Raw genomic sequence first — 20,081 nt, 5'->3', positions numbered from 1 at the left:
CCTTAATCCTGACAATTCCAACTAAAATAGACCTGTATAATTAATTAGATTTGCTTAAATGTTGGGTTTTAACCAAATGCATCTTGACCAAATGCATCTGAGAAAGTAGTTTTAAGTCTAGGAAAGCTTATGCTGCCAACTTCTTTCAGTTAGTCTCAAGGGTACTACAAGATCCCTTTGCACACTGATTCTACAGACTAATATGGCTGTATCTTTGAATTCTGTTGGCTTATAAGTAAAGGACTACCAACCAGATTCAGAATCTAAAGACCCATTGTCTTCACCCAGCATGACCAATGGGCAAGCTGTAAGGAATCCTCACAGCTCCAGGATTAGGTGTACTCTTGGTGAGTCAGTGTCTCCATTTCCCTCCCTCTCCTTCCCAAAGCCTAAAGAGAAAGGACTCTGGTTACAAAAGAGAAAGATCACGTTTAATAAATTACAGCAGGGGCCATTTGTTTGAGCCCAATAAATAACAAATACAAGATCCAAAGAGAAACAGCAGGGAAAAGAGGAAATTCTATTGCAGGCTCCCCTCGTGTCCTTCGGATGGGTTGGACTGCAACTCCAGTAACCCGCAGCCAGCAAAAGTGGGTGCTTATGGGCAACGTAGTCCAACACATCTGGAGGGTGCCGGCTGGGAGGGAAGTTGCCTTATCAGATCTAACCATATCTGTTTCCTGCCTAGTTTTGGTTGGGAGGGGGATCACTTTTTAAGTACAAAAATGTTCAAAGGGAGAGGAGACATTGCACTACTAGTCACCAGGAGATCAGGGCAGGCGGAAGAAGACAGTGCATCATCGCAGCTAAAGCTGTTCAACTGTGGGACAATATCACTTCTCAGCAGAGGCCAAACAAAAGGTTGCAGAGATGCTGGAGCGGGGGAGATGTGTGGACACAGATCACCTGCCAATGTCAACCATCTTGAATTGGGGAGCTCCTTTTCTCAACGATGATGGAACTTCGTTTTTCATTTTTAGCGTGGTTTCTCCCTACAGCCTAAGTTCCAATAGTGAGAAATAAAACTGGCCTGGAACTGCAGTGTTGGATTTCAAGCCAGTTCCAAATGCTTGGAAGAACAACAATAGCATTTACATTTCTATACCGCTTAATAGTGAACTCAGCACTCTCTAAACGGTTTACAAATGCTTGCAGGAAACAAGGCGAACCACCTTTTAGGGAGAAAGGTTTTTTTTAAAAAAGGAAAACCCAACCTTTCTTTTTATGTCATTTAGAGTATGTGTATTTGTGTATGCTAAAAACACCTTACCTTAACCATTCTTTTGGGTTGTTGTGATTTCTAGCTGGCACTAAGTCATGCCAGTTAGAACCCGGGAGGCATTTGGAGATAGGAAGGATTTAGGAAATGACTCTCATGAAAACAATGCAGAGCTGATTCAACACTACAATGTGAGGAAGGATCCTTGCTCACCATCATTTGTTTGGAGGGCTCCAATGACAACTTTTTGCATGTTCAGCAAGTTCATTGAGGAAGAGGAAAGAGAAAGCAGTGCCTGCTGACCATTCTCCATCATGTGCCTTCAAACCATCACTGAAGCCCCATTGATGCCTCTGTCAGCACTCCCATGACAGACCTTGATGCAGATGAGCTCAAACTTTGGTTCTGCAGCTGTTTTGGACTTCCAACTCCCAGAAACCCAACAGTCGAGAATTTTGGGACCTGAAGTCCAGCACATCTGGAGGGTCAAAGTTTGGGAACCACTGCTCTAGAGGGGAAAACCATGACTGCCTTGGAAGACCATGGAACAAAGGAACCCACCAACATGTGGCACCTTGCCTCCCCTACACTTGGCAGAAGGGAAAACGGGGAGAGGAGAGGAAGGAGACACTTTAAAAGCAACCAACCACAACAAAAAATATGTGTATATATTGCATTTCAAGATAAATAAGCGGTGTGGAAGAGAAACCACACACCCCAGATTTCTTTTGTCTCTGGGAAACCCCAAAGCAAACCTTAGGAGAGGTAGTGTTCCTGAACACAGCCTTTGAGTGTGTTGGACTATAATTCCCATGTCTCCCAGATTGTATAGACTGTGATACTTGCTGGGGCTCATGCAAACTGTGGTCCAACACAAGTTGGGGAAGGCTAACCTATAATTCTTTTCTGTTCCTTCCCCTTAAAGGATCCACCACCACTCCTCCCCATCATCTTAAATATAACCTCCATCCTGGAAGACAATTCCAGTGGTATCTACCCTGAGAAGGGGAAATGCCTAAACTGTGTTTGATGGAGGAGTGTGAAGGAGACAGTCAATGTCTCCCTCCAAACCACACTTATCATTTTTAAGAGCCAGTCTTTGTAAAAAGAGAGAAGCCAAGCAGCAGTAGAGTTCAAATAAATAAATAGATGGTGGCACAGGTTGCCCGGTCTCCCCGCCAGCAGCAGCAAAAACAGGGGAAGGAATTGTAAGTTGCCCTGGCCCTATCCTTCCTTCCACCCCAAAAATGTCTACCGAGAAGAGATCTATAATCCTGAGCATTAAAATCTGATAACTGTGGAAGGAAGGTGTCTCACCCGCAATGTCATCTCCTCCCACTATCACACGCATACCCACACGCGTGTGTTAGTAAATGGTTGAAACACCCAACCCACCACTTCTAAAGATGCTCTCCATCCTGGTTGAAAGGGAAGCAAAGTCTGAACCAAGAAGGAGACAGACAGAGGGAAAGGGCGCCCTTTCCCTCCAAATTTTCACACCTACACGCTCCCCATCCCCAATAAATTAAGCCCAATGAGATCTCACACACACACCCATCCCAGATTCCTTCCAAATCTTACTGTGGCATTGATGCCAAAAGAAGAAAGTTCTACCTAGATGTAGAAATAAGATGTCCCCCAAATTTGGTTGGCAGCGGTGGCAGCTACAATGCTGGAGGTTTCGTCAGTGCTTGCTGGTTGGCAAGAGTAGAAAAGCATTCCCCCCCCAACCACCCCAAAAAGATCCCCGATCCATCTGTTCTGTTGTTGCAGCAAGTGCTTTTACATGGCCAAGAAGCCGCCCAACCAATGCACACACACCACCCTGGCTCACGGCTTCAGTTGCCCAGTTGTCCAGTGCCACACAGTTTGTCGGTCCCTTATTGCACACACACACACACACGCCCCAGACACATCTTCCTAGCCCTGAGATTGCCAGAGGTCACCCTTGCCCACCCGCCCACCCCCAAATCTTGCTCACACTTCAGTCTCCACTCCAGCCAGTTTGGGGGTGAGAATGCGGGGCGTGACGCCAGCGTTGAGATCTGTTTCAAATTCCAGCAGTTGTCCCATGAAGTTGAGGTTGGGTGAGATGATGGGCCGCCGGCCCTTAACGTATTTGTAAGCATCGCCCATAGTCATGAGTGTGTGCTTCATCAAGTAGGCGATGACGATGGTGGCGGAGCGTGAAACGCCTGCCTGGCAGTGGATGAGGACCCCTTTGCCGCTCTGGTGGGCCTCCTCTGGAACAGAAGGAGAAGCAGAACATGAACATGAGAGACACATGCGAGTGCTTCCAAGTCAGTGACTCATTCAGATTCATTTCTTTATTTAGAGTATTATACTCTGCTTTGCAGCCACAAAGGCTCTCAGAATTAAGAATTACTTCCATTCCATATACGCACATCTACTCGCACGTTTGCCTAGGAGGAGTCGAAACTTGGCTCCAAGTGAACGACTCCAAGTGAAGAGGGACTAATGCTTCAAAGAAGGTATTAGTTTATTCTTTTTAAAACTAAAGCTGTTCAAAACATGCCAAAGGCTGGACAGCTTTGGGTTCAGGACTATTTCCCTCGACATTGAATTATTTTGCACATCTGGACAAAAGCAGCAGGCAGCTCATGGGATATAGCCATACTCTGCACATTCCCAAGCAGTCAACATCCTGAAAAATGGGAGGTCGACCCAAATACATATCTTTTAAATGGAAGCCAATTCAGGAAGCACAGGATAAGGGCTGGATTAACAATAGCATTTATATTGCTATACCACTTATATGTGAACTCAGCACTCTCTAAGTGGTCTACAACTGTAAGCCAACAAACTGGGTACTCATTTTACCAACCTACGAAAGGACGGAAGGCTCACTCAACCTGGAGCCTTGTAGGAATCGAACTCACAACGTTGTGGCTGTAGTACTGGCATTTAACCACTGTGCCACCAGGGCTGGATTAGTTCCACTGGCGGCCAGTTAATATTATGTATACGTTAATATAAACGGAATTAATGCATGTGATTTCATGTTCTAATCTCAAACTGGGCAGCATTGAGATGTATCACAGATAGTTCAATGAAGGGCCACATGCATTGCAAGCAAAGGCCCCAGGTTCAAACTCTGATTTCTCTAGCTGGAAGGCACGGGGGATAGAAAAGGCCCTTTTCTCCCTGAGACTGTGGAAGGCCACTGCCAGGCAATGAAAGCAGTATTTGGTCCCACAGACCAATGGTATAGCATCCTACTCTTATGCACTTCTGTTGGAAAGTCCCATCTTCCATATAGATATTTGGAGGGGGAAATCCAACACTCCCTCCAAAAGTATCCCTTCCAGATTGACTCTCTGAACATGTTGGATTACAGCTCCCATCATTCCCCATGATGGGGTGGTGGGAGTTGTAGTCCAACACAATTGGAAAGTAGCAAGTCCCGGGGAAGCAAGCCTGCAACTTCTTGTACCTGTACTTGCTTCTCCTGCCCACTTTTGTTCTTTTTCTTAAAACACACTGCGTGTCCGCTAAGGCACTTAAAATGGGCACCGTTCGGGCACCAATATTGGAATACAATATTCCAAGCAGTTCCCAGTTTTCTTCCCAGCAGTAATCCTTCTGGTCCTTGCCCCACAACCCCCCAAGCGAATGTCCCCTACCGATAAATTCAAAAGCCTCCTCGAAGTATTGCCGCAGGTCCTGGCGGTTGTTGTCGGTGGCAGGCAGGCGCTTGTAGCGGAGGCGCCCGCTGTCGGCATGGTAGAGAGGCAGGTGGGTGGTGACATTGAGGACGTGGCCCACGTTGAGGCTCAGCATCCGTTCAAGGTCCTGAGCATCTTTTTCGTTACCCAGGAAAAGGAAGGGGAGGATAGGACTCAGTTCGGCATTCTCCAAATCGGGTGTCAGCGGAGCTCCCAAGTCGTCAGGGCTGTTTGCAATGTCTGACCCGGTCAAGCCTGTGATCCAAATGCAGAGCAAAAAGGGTCAATCTATGGGTCAGTGAATTATTCGCATGCCGTCATTCAAGCCAATGGTGCTTGAATATAGGAGAATTTCCATTGTTGCGGGGGGTCCAGAACGGATCCCCTGTGACAACGGAAGGGTGACTGTGTGTGTGTGTGTGTACATATATATATTTATTCCAAAAATATGATGACTTCGTCCCAGTTGGGTGTGTGTGTGTATGTATATCTACCTACCTACCTACCTACCTATATGGGCCAACTCTAATTGGGGAAGTTTTCTTTCCAGCCTTTATGTTTATACAGTAGTAAAGAAGAGGGAGGTGCAATGGTGTTTGCAGAGAGAAATTCCTGGTTTGGTTCTTTTTAAATCCTACTTTGAAACATCTGCTAAGTAAAATGACACCACCAACCCTCTGTGGGGAAGGGCAAGGGAGTTGGCGCATGGGACTATGAAGGTCAGAGACATGATGTCATGTTACCAGCTGGGCAGAGTTCATCCCAGTTTAATAGGCCGGGAGCAGGTGCAAAACAGAAGGGTGTGCTGGACTCTGAGCATAAAGGTAGACACCCCTCGTATGACTGTGCCATTGTCCTAAACCCTACCTTTGGCATCTTGCCATCTGGGTGCCCAACTGGGATAAATTCACCAAACGTTAGGGAGGGAAGTACTGTATATATGTATGTCTAGAAATTTTACTCCAAAAAGTGACCAAAAATCCTGAGTTGACTTACCCATGGGACAATGTAAACACTGTATTTTAACTCTTAACAACAACAAAAAGGAACCTTCTCCTGGCAAGAGGCAAGAATGTAATCCGTCCAGAAATCACTGACACCTTCTACTCTCTCATTCCTCCAGCCTTTTGTGTGAACGCAAATAGTTATGACTACTGGAATTTTGTATGTTCTTCAGCATTGTTTTCCTTTTCTTCATCCTTTAGATCCTTTGTTGCATACCCCTAGGTTTTACCCTTAACTTATACATGGGTCTTATCAAGATCCATAATTTTCCCTCCAAACTCTGTCCTTGGTTTATACATGAGGCGGACTTATAGTCGAGTATAAACAACATGTGCCCCCAATTTCTTCAGCCTTTAGAATTGCAAACCAGTATTGGCACTGAAGTAGAGATTGGAAATTAATACACACACATATGGAAACATTGCTGTATTGGGCTACATCTCCCAGAACTCCCCAGCTAACACAGCAACTGAAAAGGCTTTAAGAAGGCTGCATCCGCATTGCAGAATTAATGCAATTGGACATGACTCTAAGTGCCATGGCTCTATGCTATGCAGTTTGGGGAACTGTAGTTTGTTGTGGCACCGGAGCTCTCTGCCACAGAAGGTTAAATGTCTCAGAAAACTACAGTTCCCAGAATTAAATAGCATTGAAACATGGCAGAGCTGGGGCACCCTGGATATTGCATTCCCAAGGTGACAGCATTCCCAAGCGCCAACCACAACTGGGCACTCACCTCTCTTGCCCAGCCCTTCCGGCCCGTCTTTGTCGAGCAGATCCAGCATGAGATGCAGGCTTTGCGAAGGCTGGGTTTTGCGTGGCTGAGGAGGGCTGGCCGGTGGAGGCTCCTTGGACCAGAGGCGCTGGAGTGAAGAGTCCCTGCAGTCGCAGCTTCCTCCTCGAGAGGAAATGAAATCAAGGACGGCCAACTTGCCTTGCTGAAGCCGTCGCCGGCCTGCCGCCTCGGCCACCCCAAACCTCATAGCCCCTTGCAGCTGGCTCTTTGTGTATTCCACCAAGTTGCGACAGTCCAGGATCAAGGGGGACGTCTGGTGGTGCGAGGGCACCGGTTGGTGGTTCTGCTGTTGTTGTTGCACCCGGGACTTGGTCATCTTCTTGGCCAACTCATCCGGCCAGATAGTGCGGACACTGTAGTCGTCGTCGTCGTCTCCACCATAGCAGCTGGGGGCTGGGGAAGAGCCTACCTGGGGGTCATAAGCCACAATGGGGTCGCTGCTGCAGAAGCTGCAGGAAGAACTGGCCGACTTGACCGAAGGGTTGCAAGCCAGGCAGGCCAAAGATCGGAGGGCGGCTGGTGCACAAGGCAAGCAGCCGAGCTTTTTAAGCGAAGGAGGGCTGCAGCTGGAGCAGGTCAGAGAACGGAGGCTGGATCGGCAGGAGAAGCAACCCAAGGAGCGCAATCCTGATTTAGGATTAGCCTCGTCGCAGCGCATGAGACGCCAGCAGCCTCGACAGCCGCATTTCAGAGGATGCATGGTGTTGACCGGGCTGGAAAGACAGGAGGAACTGGCCGACGGATCTGGCACTGGCTTGGAGTTCTCCTTGAAGCACCGCTTCTTGAGCTTGGCTTGGGGCAAGAAGACCTTCAGTTGGGGGCCCAGCCCTCCTTTCTTCTCGCCCTGCTTCAGGTCCAGCTGCAAGGAGAGGTTGCGTTCTTGTGGGATCCGGACCTGGGCACCCCCCACCGTTAGCTTGATGTCGATGGTGTGGGAATGGTTGGGCTGGAGGATGCCACTCCGGCGAGCTTCGTCGCCGGTGGGCTTTGTCACCTGGCTGGAGGTTTTGCAGATTGGGGAAGAAGAAGGAGGAGGAGGAGGAGGAGGAAGAGATGGAGGCGGCTGCTTCTCGATGCCACCGTTGTGGGCAAAGCTGTGGTTGAGGCGCAAGGCCAATGTCTTGGGTCTCTGCAGTACGCCGATCCTTTCTTCCAGTGGCGAGGGAGGCATTGGGAAAGGTGAGCTGGAGGCCAAGGAAAGAACAAAGAGAAAATTCAGAACAGAGTGACCAGACATCCTCCTATTCCAGGACATGTCCTACCTTTCAACCTTATGTCCAGGAGGAATTCCAGAATGCTCTCTCTTCGGAGCATGACTAAGAAACCTGGATTTATATTTATAGTAGCGTTTTGATCTTTAGTTTGGTCATGTCTAACATTTTTCTTGAATATAAAGAGGCCTTGTAGCACCTTTGAGACTAACTGAATGAAAGAAGGTGGCAGCATGTGCTTTCCTAGACTTAAGTCTATGTCCTCAGATGCATCTACAAAGTCTACAAAAAGACTACAAAAGTATCTGAGGAAGTAGACTTGAGTCTAGGAAAGCTTATGCTGCCCACTTTCTGTTATTTTCAAAGATGGTACCAGTTCTCTACATAGTGATTTTATGAACTAACATGGCTATACCTTTGAATTTTTCTTGAATTTCCTACATTTTTGCAGTGCCTTGTCCCTTTTTGCGGTTAGGACAGTCTACCATGTAGACAAGCAGATTTTTGCTCAGCTCCCGAACCCCTCAATTCCACCCCAATCCCCAATTCGAGGGTCAAAGCCCTTGTTTTAAAAAGATGGCTCGTCCTAAAAACAGTAAAATTGAAGGTTGTTTTTTTTTTTTAATGCCTTAAAGTCTTGGCATCAGTATTTTCACTTCACAACAAGAGGAATGTATGGACTGTATGTTCCAATAGGACTCAGATTTAGGAAAGGATGCATTATTTGGCCCATGTAGATTCAGCTTTACTGTGTTTCTCCTCACCAAACAATAAAGTCAGGATGCTATTGCGACCCTGTTTTACAGATGGGGAAAACTGAGAAGTGGTCACTACTTAGTAGGACTTCAGCTCTTTAGGACTATGCTGGCACTTCTGTAGGCCTTCTGTGTAAGTATGCATGTTGTTTTATATGCCACCCTCCGCTTAGAAAACATGGAATTTTCTCATGGCTCATTACAATGAAACGAAACGATGCCATCCAGTTTCGAGGGTGGTGCGAAAATACCCACGAAATGTTCAAATCCATAAGCGCTAAGTGATGACTACCCTCCCCGGTTTTTCTTCTCCCTCTTCCTTTCAAAGACATCTTTCGGAAAAAAGATTCTGGGGAGAAATTGGGTCATGTTTTGCAAAAGAACGTTTTACGACTGAAGACAAATGTATCAGGGTGTTTCCCCCCCTTCCACCCTCAGATCCATTTGCAGCATAGTGTGCATCACCAGAGGAGGATGGGAAGGTTCGAGATTGGCCTGCTTCTTCCCCAACCGCCCCCCTCCATCGCTTCCGCCCCCAGTTTTCGGCTTTCTTGACGCATTTCTCCTCTGTCCCCATTAAATCTGTGTTCTCAAGAAGAATGCAATCCCTCTCCCCATTTCCCTGCAGGGTCTTGGAGGAAGATTCAAAGGCATGCCTTTCTTGTTCAGCTAGGTGCCAAGGAGAGATTAAAACAATCCTTTTCCAAAACTGCATCCCTCCCTCTCCAAAAGCAAAATGCACATGAGAAAGCCATCCTAATCTTTATCTTTTCTCCATTTTTGGCTCTGCTGGAGTAGAGGGCTTGAAAGGAGGCTTGGAAGGACAAGAAGCCAGTCAGAGGTTATGTGTGGCAGACACGCAGCCAAGCAACCCAGCAGGTTAAAAATACATCCGTGCGTCTGGGGGGGCGGGATATGCTAAACGAAAGCATAAATACAAACATGGGGAATTCAATCCAGAGGCCTCAGATGTACACTAATTTTGGACAGACCACTTTGCTGAAAGAGTTTCCCTTCCCACCCTTGATCATCCTTTTGACCCAGCTCCTTAAAATCCAGACTGAAGAGTCCATCTGTCTAGCTCCATACGGTTTGCTCTGATAGACAGGACCTTTCCAGGTCCAAGGTATAGAAAGGTCTTTCCCATGACTTGCTATCCAACTACTTTTCATTTCTATGTAGCCGGACAGTGAAGAAAGCTGGTAGGAAGAAAATCAACTCTTTTGCAATGTGGTGCTGGAGAAGAGTTCTGCGGAAACCGTGGAGTGCGGACAAGACAAATCAGTGGGTCCTAGAGCAAATCAGGCCTGAACTTTCCCTAGAAGCAAAGATAACTAAATTGAGACTGTCGTACTTTGGCCACAGCATGAGAAAAGTCAGTAATGCTTGACAAGGTAGAAGGCAATAGGAAAAGAGGAAGACTGCATTCCAGATGGATGGATTCAGTGCAGGAAGCAGCAGCCCTGAGTCTGCAAGACCTGAGCAGTTGACGAAAAGGTGACTTGGAGGTCTCTCATTCCTGGGGTCTAAATCGATGTGACAACAGTTAGCAACTACATCCTCTCTGAAGCATGAAAAACTTTAGCTGCTCCAAAGGGTTGTAGCCAGATTGTGAAATGGGGCTGACTAACAACTCCCTCATCCGCAAGAGATCCACTGGGCCCTTGGTATCCACTGGAGTTTGGTTCCAGGACCCCTCATGGATACCACGATCCATGGATGCTCATTAAATGCAATGGTGTGGGGAAATTATGTCCCTCATATAAAATAGCAATATCTTTTTGGAATTTATATCTTTGTAGACTATGTTCCAGATGGATGGTTGAATCGGTGGATGTGGAGGGCTGACTGTACTTCCAAATGAAGGGCAGGGCTGCCCCAAACTGGAGATCTGGGTAACCTCAAGGAGATGCTGGACTCCAGTTCCCATCAGTCCTGTCCACTGGCATAGGTAGGAGTAGCCTTTCATTATCGTGGATATCCCCCTCACAATTCTCTTTCTCATGGAACAGGAGACACTGTCTTTCCTCAGTTTCTTCACCTCTCTTTGCCAGCCCACCCTTCAACCCGGTTCCTCATGAACAGCTCTTTGCAACCAGGATTTCTCCATTCAATGCTCCACGTTGCTTGCCTTGATTCCTGATTCCCCTTTAATAATACTTCCAATCTTTTCTCCCCATCCCTACACACACAAATAAGGGGGAAAGAGCACCCACCTCCTTCCCGTTCTCCCCAGGGGGTTTTTCTGCTAAGGAACGACATTCAGCCCTGGCCCCCTGACACTAATGTGTAGCGACAGCACTGTTATTCCCATCAAGTGTGTGTACGGCAAGGAAGGGGGGATTGGGTGTGACAGCAACCACAGCACTTGGGAGGAGAGGACAGAAACACTCCCACCATCGCACACACATACACACACACATAAAGGGCATTACATCAGTGCTGATCTCGACATCTCCTTGCCTCAGTTGTAGAGCCATAGCTGGCGGCCTGCAACTGGACTCTTTGGGGATGCGTCAGGCACTCTTTCTGGGATTTCAAGTCAAATGTGGTTCCTCTGGCCCTTGGATATATACACAATGTATGCAGGCAGGATCCATTCCAAGCACAATGGAAGTTAACCCGAAACACTTCACAACCTGAAACCTGCATCTGAAGAAGGTAGACCAAGTCCACGAAAGCTTGCATTACAACCTCATCAGTATCTCACCTTGGAGATACTGGGGTTTAGGATTGGAATGGATCACTGAGATAACTGATTTGATCTCCATCATGTTTGCAAGGTTTCCCATGCTTAAGAATGAGATCTGAGTTTAGAATAATAGATTCTGAACTCACATCTCGTCCCTAAGCAACAGAAAACTTGCAAACATGATGGAGATCCAATCAATCGTCTCAGCGATCCATCGATTCTGAACTCAGTTCTCGTCCCTAAGCATAAGAAACCTTGCAAACACGATGGAGATCAAATCAATCATCTCAGCAATCCATCAATTCTGGACTCAGATCTTGTCCTTAAGCAATTCTCTCACTGATCCATTCCAAACAATTGAACTAACAACCTGAAATACAGTACTAACAACCAGAAACCTGCATCAGAGGAAGTAGACCAAGTCTACGAAAGCTTGTGCTACAACGTCTTTTGCACAGTTAGTCTCAAAGGTCACACCTGATCCCCTTGGAGACACTGGGATTTAGGACTGGAATGGATCATTGAGATAACTGATTCGATCTCCGTTATGTTTGCAAGGTTTCTCATGCTTAGGGGTGAGATCTGAGTTGGTGGCTGCAAAGATTTGCTTCCAACATGGAACTGACAGGCAAACCCCTTGGAATCAGTCTGGATATTCAGTATGCAAAGGGAACTTGTAGCATCCCTTTGCATACCGAATTTCTAGACTAACTCAACTCTAACCTGAAATACGTTCCAGAGTACCAAAATGTTCTGCCATTGACCTATACCAGCAACTGAGATTCCTAGGATTCCTTAGCCAGGGCAGTTAAAGCAGTCTCAAACCAGATTATTTCTGCAGTTTGTTTTGGACCAGTAAATGTAGTCATGGTAAGATTAATATTAATAAATGCGTAAGTATGGTGCATGCAGAGCTATAAAAGATGGCACTCTCTTGTGTAAAGCAGTGCATGCCTGCATTTGTGCACACCTTCTTCTCCTTCCCTTTCTCACTAGCATTTGTTGGGTTATATATTTACATGAAGTGTGCTGGGTACATTTACACATTTGTGCCTTGCCTTTGCACAAACGTGCCTGATCTTTTTCCTCCTTGGACCTAGCTACACAAAACTACACTGATATCTGCTGGAGAAAACCTATGAGTCCATTAGATGTTTAAGATCTTCTGGATAGATAGGCCCTTCTCTATGGCCCACTACCTTCTCAAGGGAGACAGGGCCTTCTTGGTGGTTGCTCTCCCTTTTGTCTGCAATTGAAAACATTCTTGTGCCACCAAGCTTTTGGGAAACGAATGAAGTGGGCCTTGAAGGATGTGCTGTGATTTTTAAAAACATTTCATGGCCTGTTTAATCTTTAACGTTTTTAATGTTTATAACCTGTTGTTGTTGTTGTTGTTGTGTGCCTTCAAGCCACTTCCAGCTTATGGCAACTCCAAGGCGAACCGAACCTATCATGGGGTTCTCTTGGCTTGTTTCTTCAGAGGGGGGTTGCCATTGCCATCCTCTGAGGCTGAGAGAGTGTGACTTGCTCAAGCTCAACCATTGCATTTACATGGCCGAACGAGGAATCGAACCCTGGTCTCCGGAGTCATAGTCCAACACTCAAACCTCTACACCAAATTGGCTCTTTTGTAGCACTATTACGCTTTGGGTTTACATGGCCAAGCTGGGATTTGAACCCTGGACTCCCAGTGTCCAATGCTCAAGCCACTACATCACACTGGCTCTCACAAGCCTGACAATTTTGCTTTTTATGTAACTTTATATTTCTGCATTTATCAAATGTTTTGTATGGTTTTTGATCTGCATTGTTTTAGCTCTGTTGTTACCCGCCTTGAGTCCAGCTGTTGCAAGGAAGGCAGGATATAAATGAATAAAATAAAGATAATAATAATACACAGACGAACACTCAGGTTTGCATACATGCAGCACTGCGTCGCTCGGAAAAGGTCTCCCCGTTCCCACACTTTTCCAAGCTGAAACCAGTGCCTAATTCTAAAATGCAAAAGGGATTTCGGCATAAGATTCCCACCCACCTTTTCCTCTCGAAGACTCACCCGGACACATGCTGCAGCCCACCCAGTTTCCCTTTGGGCTGCGGTTCTGCCGTTCCCTTCCCCAAGTGAAGTCATGCAGTGCCTCTAAAAATACCACCTTGAGCTCATAGCCTGGCAGTACCCAAGGAGGGCATCTGTCTCCTCGGGTTTCACCCCATCATGAGCTCACCACTTGGCCCTGGAAATGCTGTGCAGTTTGCTGATGGAGGTGGAGAGGAAGAATCAGAGGCCAGGGGAGTTGGCTTCCAAAGACCCAAGGCCTTAGGATTTGGAGGGTTTCGTTTTTTGTGGATTTTTGGACTATGTGTCCATATTCTGGAAGGGTTTATTCCTGACGTTTCGCCAGCATCTGTGGCTGGCATCAGAGAATGCTGGCATGAAGAGAGTTGGGTGTATGTGTGTGTATACACACACACATACACACACACTGTGTGACCCTGGGTAGGGATGAGTGATTTCCATGTTAATCTGTGTATTGTTCTGTTGTTGATGCCAAGGCCTATATACCCAACTCTCTTCCATGCCAGCATCCTCTGAAGATGCCAGCCACAGATGCTGGCGAAACATCAAGAAGAAACTCTTCTAGAACATGGCCACAGAGCCCAAAAAACCCACAAAAAACTACAGATTGCCGGCCATGAAAGCCTTCGACTTCACAGCGGTGAGCCTTTTTGTGGCTGCTATATTTTTTTAATCGTCCAGATTAACAAATGTATTACTACACTTTCATAGTGTGCAAAATCTTAGACCGAAAAAAGTAATACCGTGGTCCCTTGATATCTGCTGGGGGTTTGGTTCCAGGATCTCTTGTGGATACCAAAATCTGTGGATGCTCAAGCCCCATTATGTACAATGGATTAGTAAAATGGCATCCCTTCTATAAAATGGCAAAAGCAAAGTTTACTTTTTGGAAAGGCTGCAAGCTTCATTCACTTCTGGTGTTCCATGTAAATTGTTCAATTCAGGAGTCTTTAAATTTGCCACAAAACCCTTTGCTTTAGGGTCCCCATAAGTCAGAAGTGACTTGAAGGCACACAATAACAACAACCAGAAGCAGGATGATGGGGCCCTTGCAGAGCTCCCATTTATAGGGTTGCCCTAAATCGAAGTCCGCTTGATGGCAAATAGGAACAACAACTATAAACAGAAGCAGGCGTAGAAAACAGAAAGCTTTTAAACAATGTCCTGGGGCTGGTGTGTTGTTTTCATGCGTATAGTTTTTAAGGGCTTTTGTCTTTTTAATTGTCTTCTATTTTTAAACAATGGATCCGTTTTAATTTGGCCGCAGTTTGATTCCGTTTTGACCATCACTTTTGTAAGTTTTTAACTAAGTTTTTAGAGGGTAAGCCGCTTTGGGTCCCAATTTGGGGAGAAAAAGCGGGATGCAAATTAATAGCATAATAACGAATAAATAAGCATATCTATGTTTCCTGATATTGCATATACGTGTCTGACTTGGTGATGCCAGAATCTGTTTATACCAGTCTTTTCTTCTGTATTCCTGTGCTACTGTATAGTACTGTTGCTGTTTGAATATTCAAAATGAGAATGAATTTGCAGGGCAGCTACAAGTCCCTCTCCAAAGTGCCACAGGATCCTGGTCTCCAGAATCTGAAAGCTTTTGTTTTGTTTGGGGGAGGATAGGAGGGCCCATGTCACACTCTCTCAGCCTCAGAGGATGGCAATGGCAACCCCCCCCCCCTTGAAGAAACTTGCTTTTACATATATTTTGCAGATATTTTCTGATAATCCTTGTAACAACCTTCTTGGACACCTCAGTAGTATTAGCTCCATTTTGCAGCAGAGATGACTGAGTCTGAGAGAAAAAGGCAAGCATCTGTCTTCCTGATCTTTACTTTCTCATTTATTTCTCAGCAATTGTAATACCTTGCCAGATATGTTTTGGCTCTTTTGGACGGGGAGGCAGTGGGGAACAGGATATGAATCTTAATTACGAATAATAGTAAATACCATTTGCTGGTATATTTGTGACTTATTGTTTATGGAGTTGTACCATGGGCTCACACAGGCCTGTTATGTGCTACTGTTATGCCACACAGATGCCCATGGGGATTCTATGATTCAAATACGCCAACCTTCTTGGACCCTAGGTCCTCCAGGTGCCACACTACAGTTCTCATCATCATCATGAACCTCGTCTTTCAGATTGCTCTGGTGCTACAATAAACTACAATCCTCTAGCACTGAGCCAGGGCAGTTACAATGGTCTCAAAACTGGACCATTTCTGGAGTGTGTTCTGGACCATACAGATACTGTATATCTATTCTGCGATAGCCAGAATGGTGTAGTAGTGATTTGAGTGTCAGACTACAACTCTGGAGGAGACTAGGGTTCGATTCCTGCTGAGCCACAAAACCCACTGGGCGACCTTAGACAAGCCACACTCTCTCAGCCTCAGAGGATCGCAATGGCAAAACTCCTCCAAACAAATCTCGCCATACCGTAAGTTGGAAATGGCTTAAAAGCACACAAAAAAGTATTATGTTTTTAAAGGAAAGAAAAAAGATTCACCTTTCCTGACTCTGCGGCGAGGACATCCGCTCACTCCTTTTCCAGGACATGTCCTCCATCCCCACCTTCTGTCCGGGAGGCATTTCCAAAATGTCCTCCATTACGACCCCAACTAAGACGCATGCACTTCTGTTTCTATTGCAGGTTGCATGTAAGGGACTTGTTACTGGCCCATTTCTAGGCCTCCCAGTGTTTGTTTTTGCACACGTGTGTTTCGTAGAAAAGTGTGCTGGCTTTCGTGCACACATGCAAGGAAGCCTCGGTGTGGGAGCCTTGGCACAGGTGTGAATGCATGGCGACATTTCAGCCGCAGTTTACCTCCGTCGTCCCTATCTAAAACCCATCGGCTGGTGTCCCCAGCACTGCCATGGCATCACCGTCTTAAAAATAACCCCAAATGTCATCCTGCTATTCGGGAGAAGTAAAGGTACCTGTAAGGGGAGAACGCCGGTGCTCTCCTCTTTCAGCCTCTGGCAGCAAAATGGGAGAAACAGATTCCCCAAATCCACCCCCTTGCACCCATCCTGCCCCCCCCCAAATCCTCTCCAAAGCCCTTGGCAAAAGCTCCTCCTCGCCTGGGTCCTCCTACGCATCCCGAAAAAGGATAACCTGTCACAACAAAGCCAGGCGACAGCCGACACAAACAAACACCCACACTCCAGGGACACCTTCGGGGAAGAAAGGAGGACGATTCCATCTCTCTCTTCCTCTCTTCCCTGCCCTCCTTTGGCAGATTCCCCCTAAACCCAAGCCATAGAATCGTAGGGCTTTATCACACGGGGAAAATTGGAAGGTTAATCCAGGGTAATCCAAGGTATTTCACGTAATTTTGCAAAAGATTTTCAAACAACGTCGCGCGCAAACGGAAGGCAATCCAAACGCAATTGCGAGACACCCCAGGAATATCTGAATGCGGAAAAATATTGAATTTATAAATCCCTTTCCACTGCGGATTCGCAGTCAATTTGCATTTGCATTAGTATGAAATGCATCTCCAGTTGGGCCATTGGATTCCTGTCGGCCATGGGGTCCTGTCCTCCCTGCGCATGTGCAAACACGCTCATTCGAAATCAAGAAGCCGATGGGTATGTACTCATGTGATGAGTTCATTCACATTCGCACGGCTTTCTCTTTCGGATGGACGCTGTGTTCGTCTGCGCCTGTGAAAAGTCACTACGTAATTTCTTGCATTTTCGGATTGCCGCCCCTTTCTGCTTTCGGGACGGTGATACATTCCTCCATATGGAAAAGTCTTATAGAGTTGGAAGAAACCTCAAGGGACATCCAGTCCAACCCCTTGCTGCCATGCAGGAACTCTCTTTAAAAAACCTCCAAAGACTTCCTCTTGCAAGCCACCTTTGACGCTGTTGTTGTCCTTGTAGTTCCCTGCCCTAGTCGATCCTGCGGATGAGACATCCTCCTTTTCCAAGGTGTGTCCTCCATTCCCACCTTCTGACCAGGAGGGCATTCCCAAATGTCCTCCATTCCGACCCCAACTAAGAAGCATGGATTTATAACTATAGGAATGCTTCCAGGTTTTGTTTTGGTATGTCCTCCCTTTTCCTCCAACATCCTCCATTTGGTGGTGTCATGTCCTTCTTTGTTTGTAGCGAGGACATCTGCTCACCTTGGACGCCCTCCTTTTCCAGGATGTGTCCTCCATCCCCACTTTCTGTCCAGGAGGGCATTCCAAAATGTCCTCCATTCTGTCCCCAACTACGAACCGTGCATTTCTAGTTCTGTGCATGTTTTCAGCTTCTGTTTAGGAATGTCCTCCATTTGGTGGTGTGCTTGTCCTCCATCCTGACCCAAACTAAGAAGCATGCATTCCTATTTCTATGAGTGCCTATAGCTTTTGTTTTGCAATGTCCTCCTTTTAACATCCAACTAGGAAGCATGCATTTCTAGTTCTGGGCATGCTTTCAGCTTTTGTTTTGCAATGTCCTCCCTTTTCCTTGAGCGTCCTCCATTTGCTGGTGCCCTTAGCCTCCTTTGTTTGAGGACAGCTGCTCACCCTGCCTTCCTAAGAGGATCCATGCCTCTAGCTAGCATTGCTCTCTTTCAACATCCCTCTGCCTTTCCTAGCCTTATTGTCTAGATACAGTACACACCATTACTGACTACATCGGGTGCCCTTCAAATCCACATGGAGTGCCTTAAAAACACCTCCAAATGGGCCACTCTGACACACAAATGCACACACAGGCGTCTCTTTTTCTTCCCTCCCCAGACCCCAAAATAAACAACACCATGCCCAGCAATGAGATCTCCCCTTTGAAACTGCAAAACCCTGCAAGGAAAGACCCACAACACAAAGTCACCTTTCCAAATGCACAAGAGAGAATGAAAATGAAATAGATGCAAAGAGATCCCCCCCCCGGTTTCAAACTGGAAGCCCCACTCACCTGCATCACACCCTCAAGCTGAAATCCATGGGTTCCCCCCCTTTTTAGGGGTACCTTTTGGGTGAGATGGGGTTAAAAACCCAAGACCTGGTGCCTGCTGACACTTAGCTGGACTCCGGCTGTGGCTTCCTTCGTCCCTCCTTTCAAGCCCCCCGGGTCTTTGTCCGCTTAGCCCTCTTTGGGTCCGGTCCTGGGTTCGAGTGCTGCCCCGCAGCTGGGCTTCAGGGCTTTAGAAGCGCTTCGGAGCGGAGAGGGAGGGGGGCCGCTGAGAGGAGGAGGAGGAGGAGGAGGCCAGGCTTGGAGGGTGACATCATCGCCAGCCAATCAGGAGCTGCCTGGCTTTCTCTTGGGGAAAGGTGACGTAATCAGGGAGCACGTGGCCCCAGCCCAGCTGCTCCCATTCATTGTCCACACTCTGCATCCATCCACACGCTGTAGGGAACAACCCGCATTCATACCGCTTTAACTGCCTTGGCTCAGTGCTGGGGAATCCTGGGAACTGTAGTTTGAGCTGGAGACTATACTTGTATTGATGCAGCCAACTTTGGCCAGAGCTCACCTGGAAAACTATGTCCGGCGCATAAATTTTCAAGCATTAAAACAGTTAAAAACAGTACAGTCAAACCATTATACAACATTCTGATCCTGATCCCATTGTATTTAATGGGACTTGAGCATCCGCGGATTTTGGGATCTGCAGAAGGTCCTGAACCCAAACCGAACATATCTAAAAACTTGTATATTCACCCGACTATAAGTAGACCTCATATATAAGTCAAAGGCAGGTTTGGGGGCCAAAATTATGGGTTTTGATACGACCCATGGATAAGTCGAGGGTAAAACGTAAGGAGCATGTAATGAAGGATGTAAAGGATGGAGCAAAGGAAGACAGTGCCAAAGAGATTACAAAATCCCATCAAACAACTATGTATGTCCTCAGACTAAAGGCTGGACAGATCAGAAAGTAGAAGGGGGTCAGTGCTTCCAGGGCAGATTGCCTTTCACCATATATATATATATATATATATAGGTAGAGTGTTGCGCCGTGCAGCGTTTTGACAAACCCTTCTTTTGTCTGGGTGACGTTGGCTTTGCTCATGCGCCAGACCTCCCTTGTGTGACTCAACAGGCCGGTGCCTCTGGAGCCACCCACAACAGGATGAGGGCATCCATGTTGGTCATTGGGTCGTTTGTGTCATCCCAGGTGTGTGTCATTGTGTAACGGTTGCACTTCCCTTTCGGTCGGACTGGCACATGTCTGTTCATCCTGGACGGCTTCTAGCCAAGGCCCAGCAACAGGAGAGGATCTAGGTTACTTGCCATGGGCTCCGTGGAGTTATAGCTAGTTAAAAATGTATTTGCCATTTAAACAACCATTTCACATTGTTATTTTCATTGCGGAACATGGACAGCGTTACTTTCAGCGATCAGTGTTTCTTGCTATTTTGATTTGTTGTTGGCCATTTTAGTAATTGTAAACTATTGCAATTAATTCATTTTAATAACAAATTAATGAGTTCATTGTAATTACTTGTAGCACCTTTGAGACTAATTTCTCACATACCAATGGCATATATATGTGGTCCCTCACATACCAATGGCATATATATATCTGTTTTCATGCCACTCTATGCATCTGAGGAAGTAGACTGAAATCTGTGAAAGCAAAGAGCTAGTCTCAAAGGTGCTACAAGATCTCTCTCTATACTGATTCTACAGACTA

At 46.6% G+C, this 20,081-nt stretch overlaps 1 protein-coding gene across 2 annotated transcripts; it reads right to left on the bottom strand.

Moving 5' to 3' along the window:
- Window positions 1-409: 409 nt before the first annotated feature.
- LOC149302043 (dual specificity protein phosphatase 10-like) lies at window positions 410-18,593 on the bottom strand. 2 transcript variants are annotated; one of them, XM_089483733.1, is made up of 4 exons: window positions 18,359-18,593; window positions 6,647-7,890; window positions 4,864-5,160; window positions 410-3,462 (listed from the first exon to the last, which is right to left on the bottom strand). In XM_089483733.1, exons 2-4 carry the CDS (start codon window positions 7,875-7,877, stop codon window positions 3,197-3,199), a joined length of 1,794 nt encoding a protein of 597 aa, XP_089339859.1. In that variant the 5' UTR covers window positions 7,878-7,890; window positions 18,359-18,593; the 3' UTR covers window positions 410-3,196. The 2 variants fall into 2 exon arrangements, with proteins under 2 accessions (XP_089339859.1, XP_089339860.1); XM_089483734.1 differs by lacking the exon at window positions 18,359-18,593 and adding an exon at window positions 13,421-13,475.
- Window positions 18,594-20,081: the final 1,488 nt, after the last annotated feature.

The sequence above is a fragment of the Sceloporus occidentalis genome, unplaced genomic scaffold (genome assembly GCF_023333645.1).
Source record: "Sceloporus occidentalis isolate IW3139 unplaced genomic scaffold, rSceOcc1.0.p SCAF_20, whole genome shotgun sequence".
In the NCBI taxonomy this organism is placed as follows: domain Eukaryota; kingdom Metazoa; phylum Chordata; class Lepidosauria; order Squamata; family Phrynosomatidae; genus Sceloporus; species Sceloporus occidentalis.
This window is presented reverse-complemented; position numbering and strand designations above follow the sequence as displayed.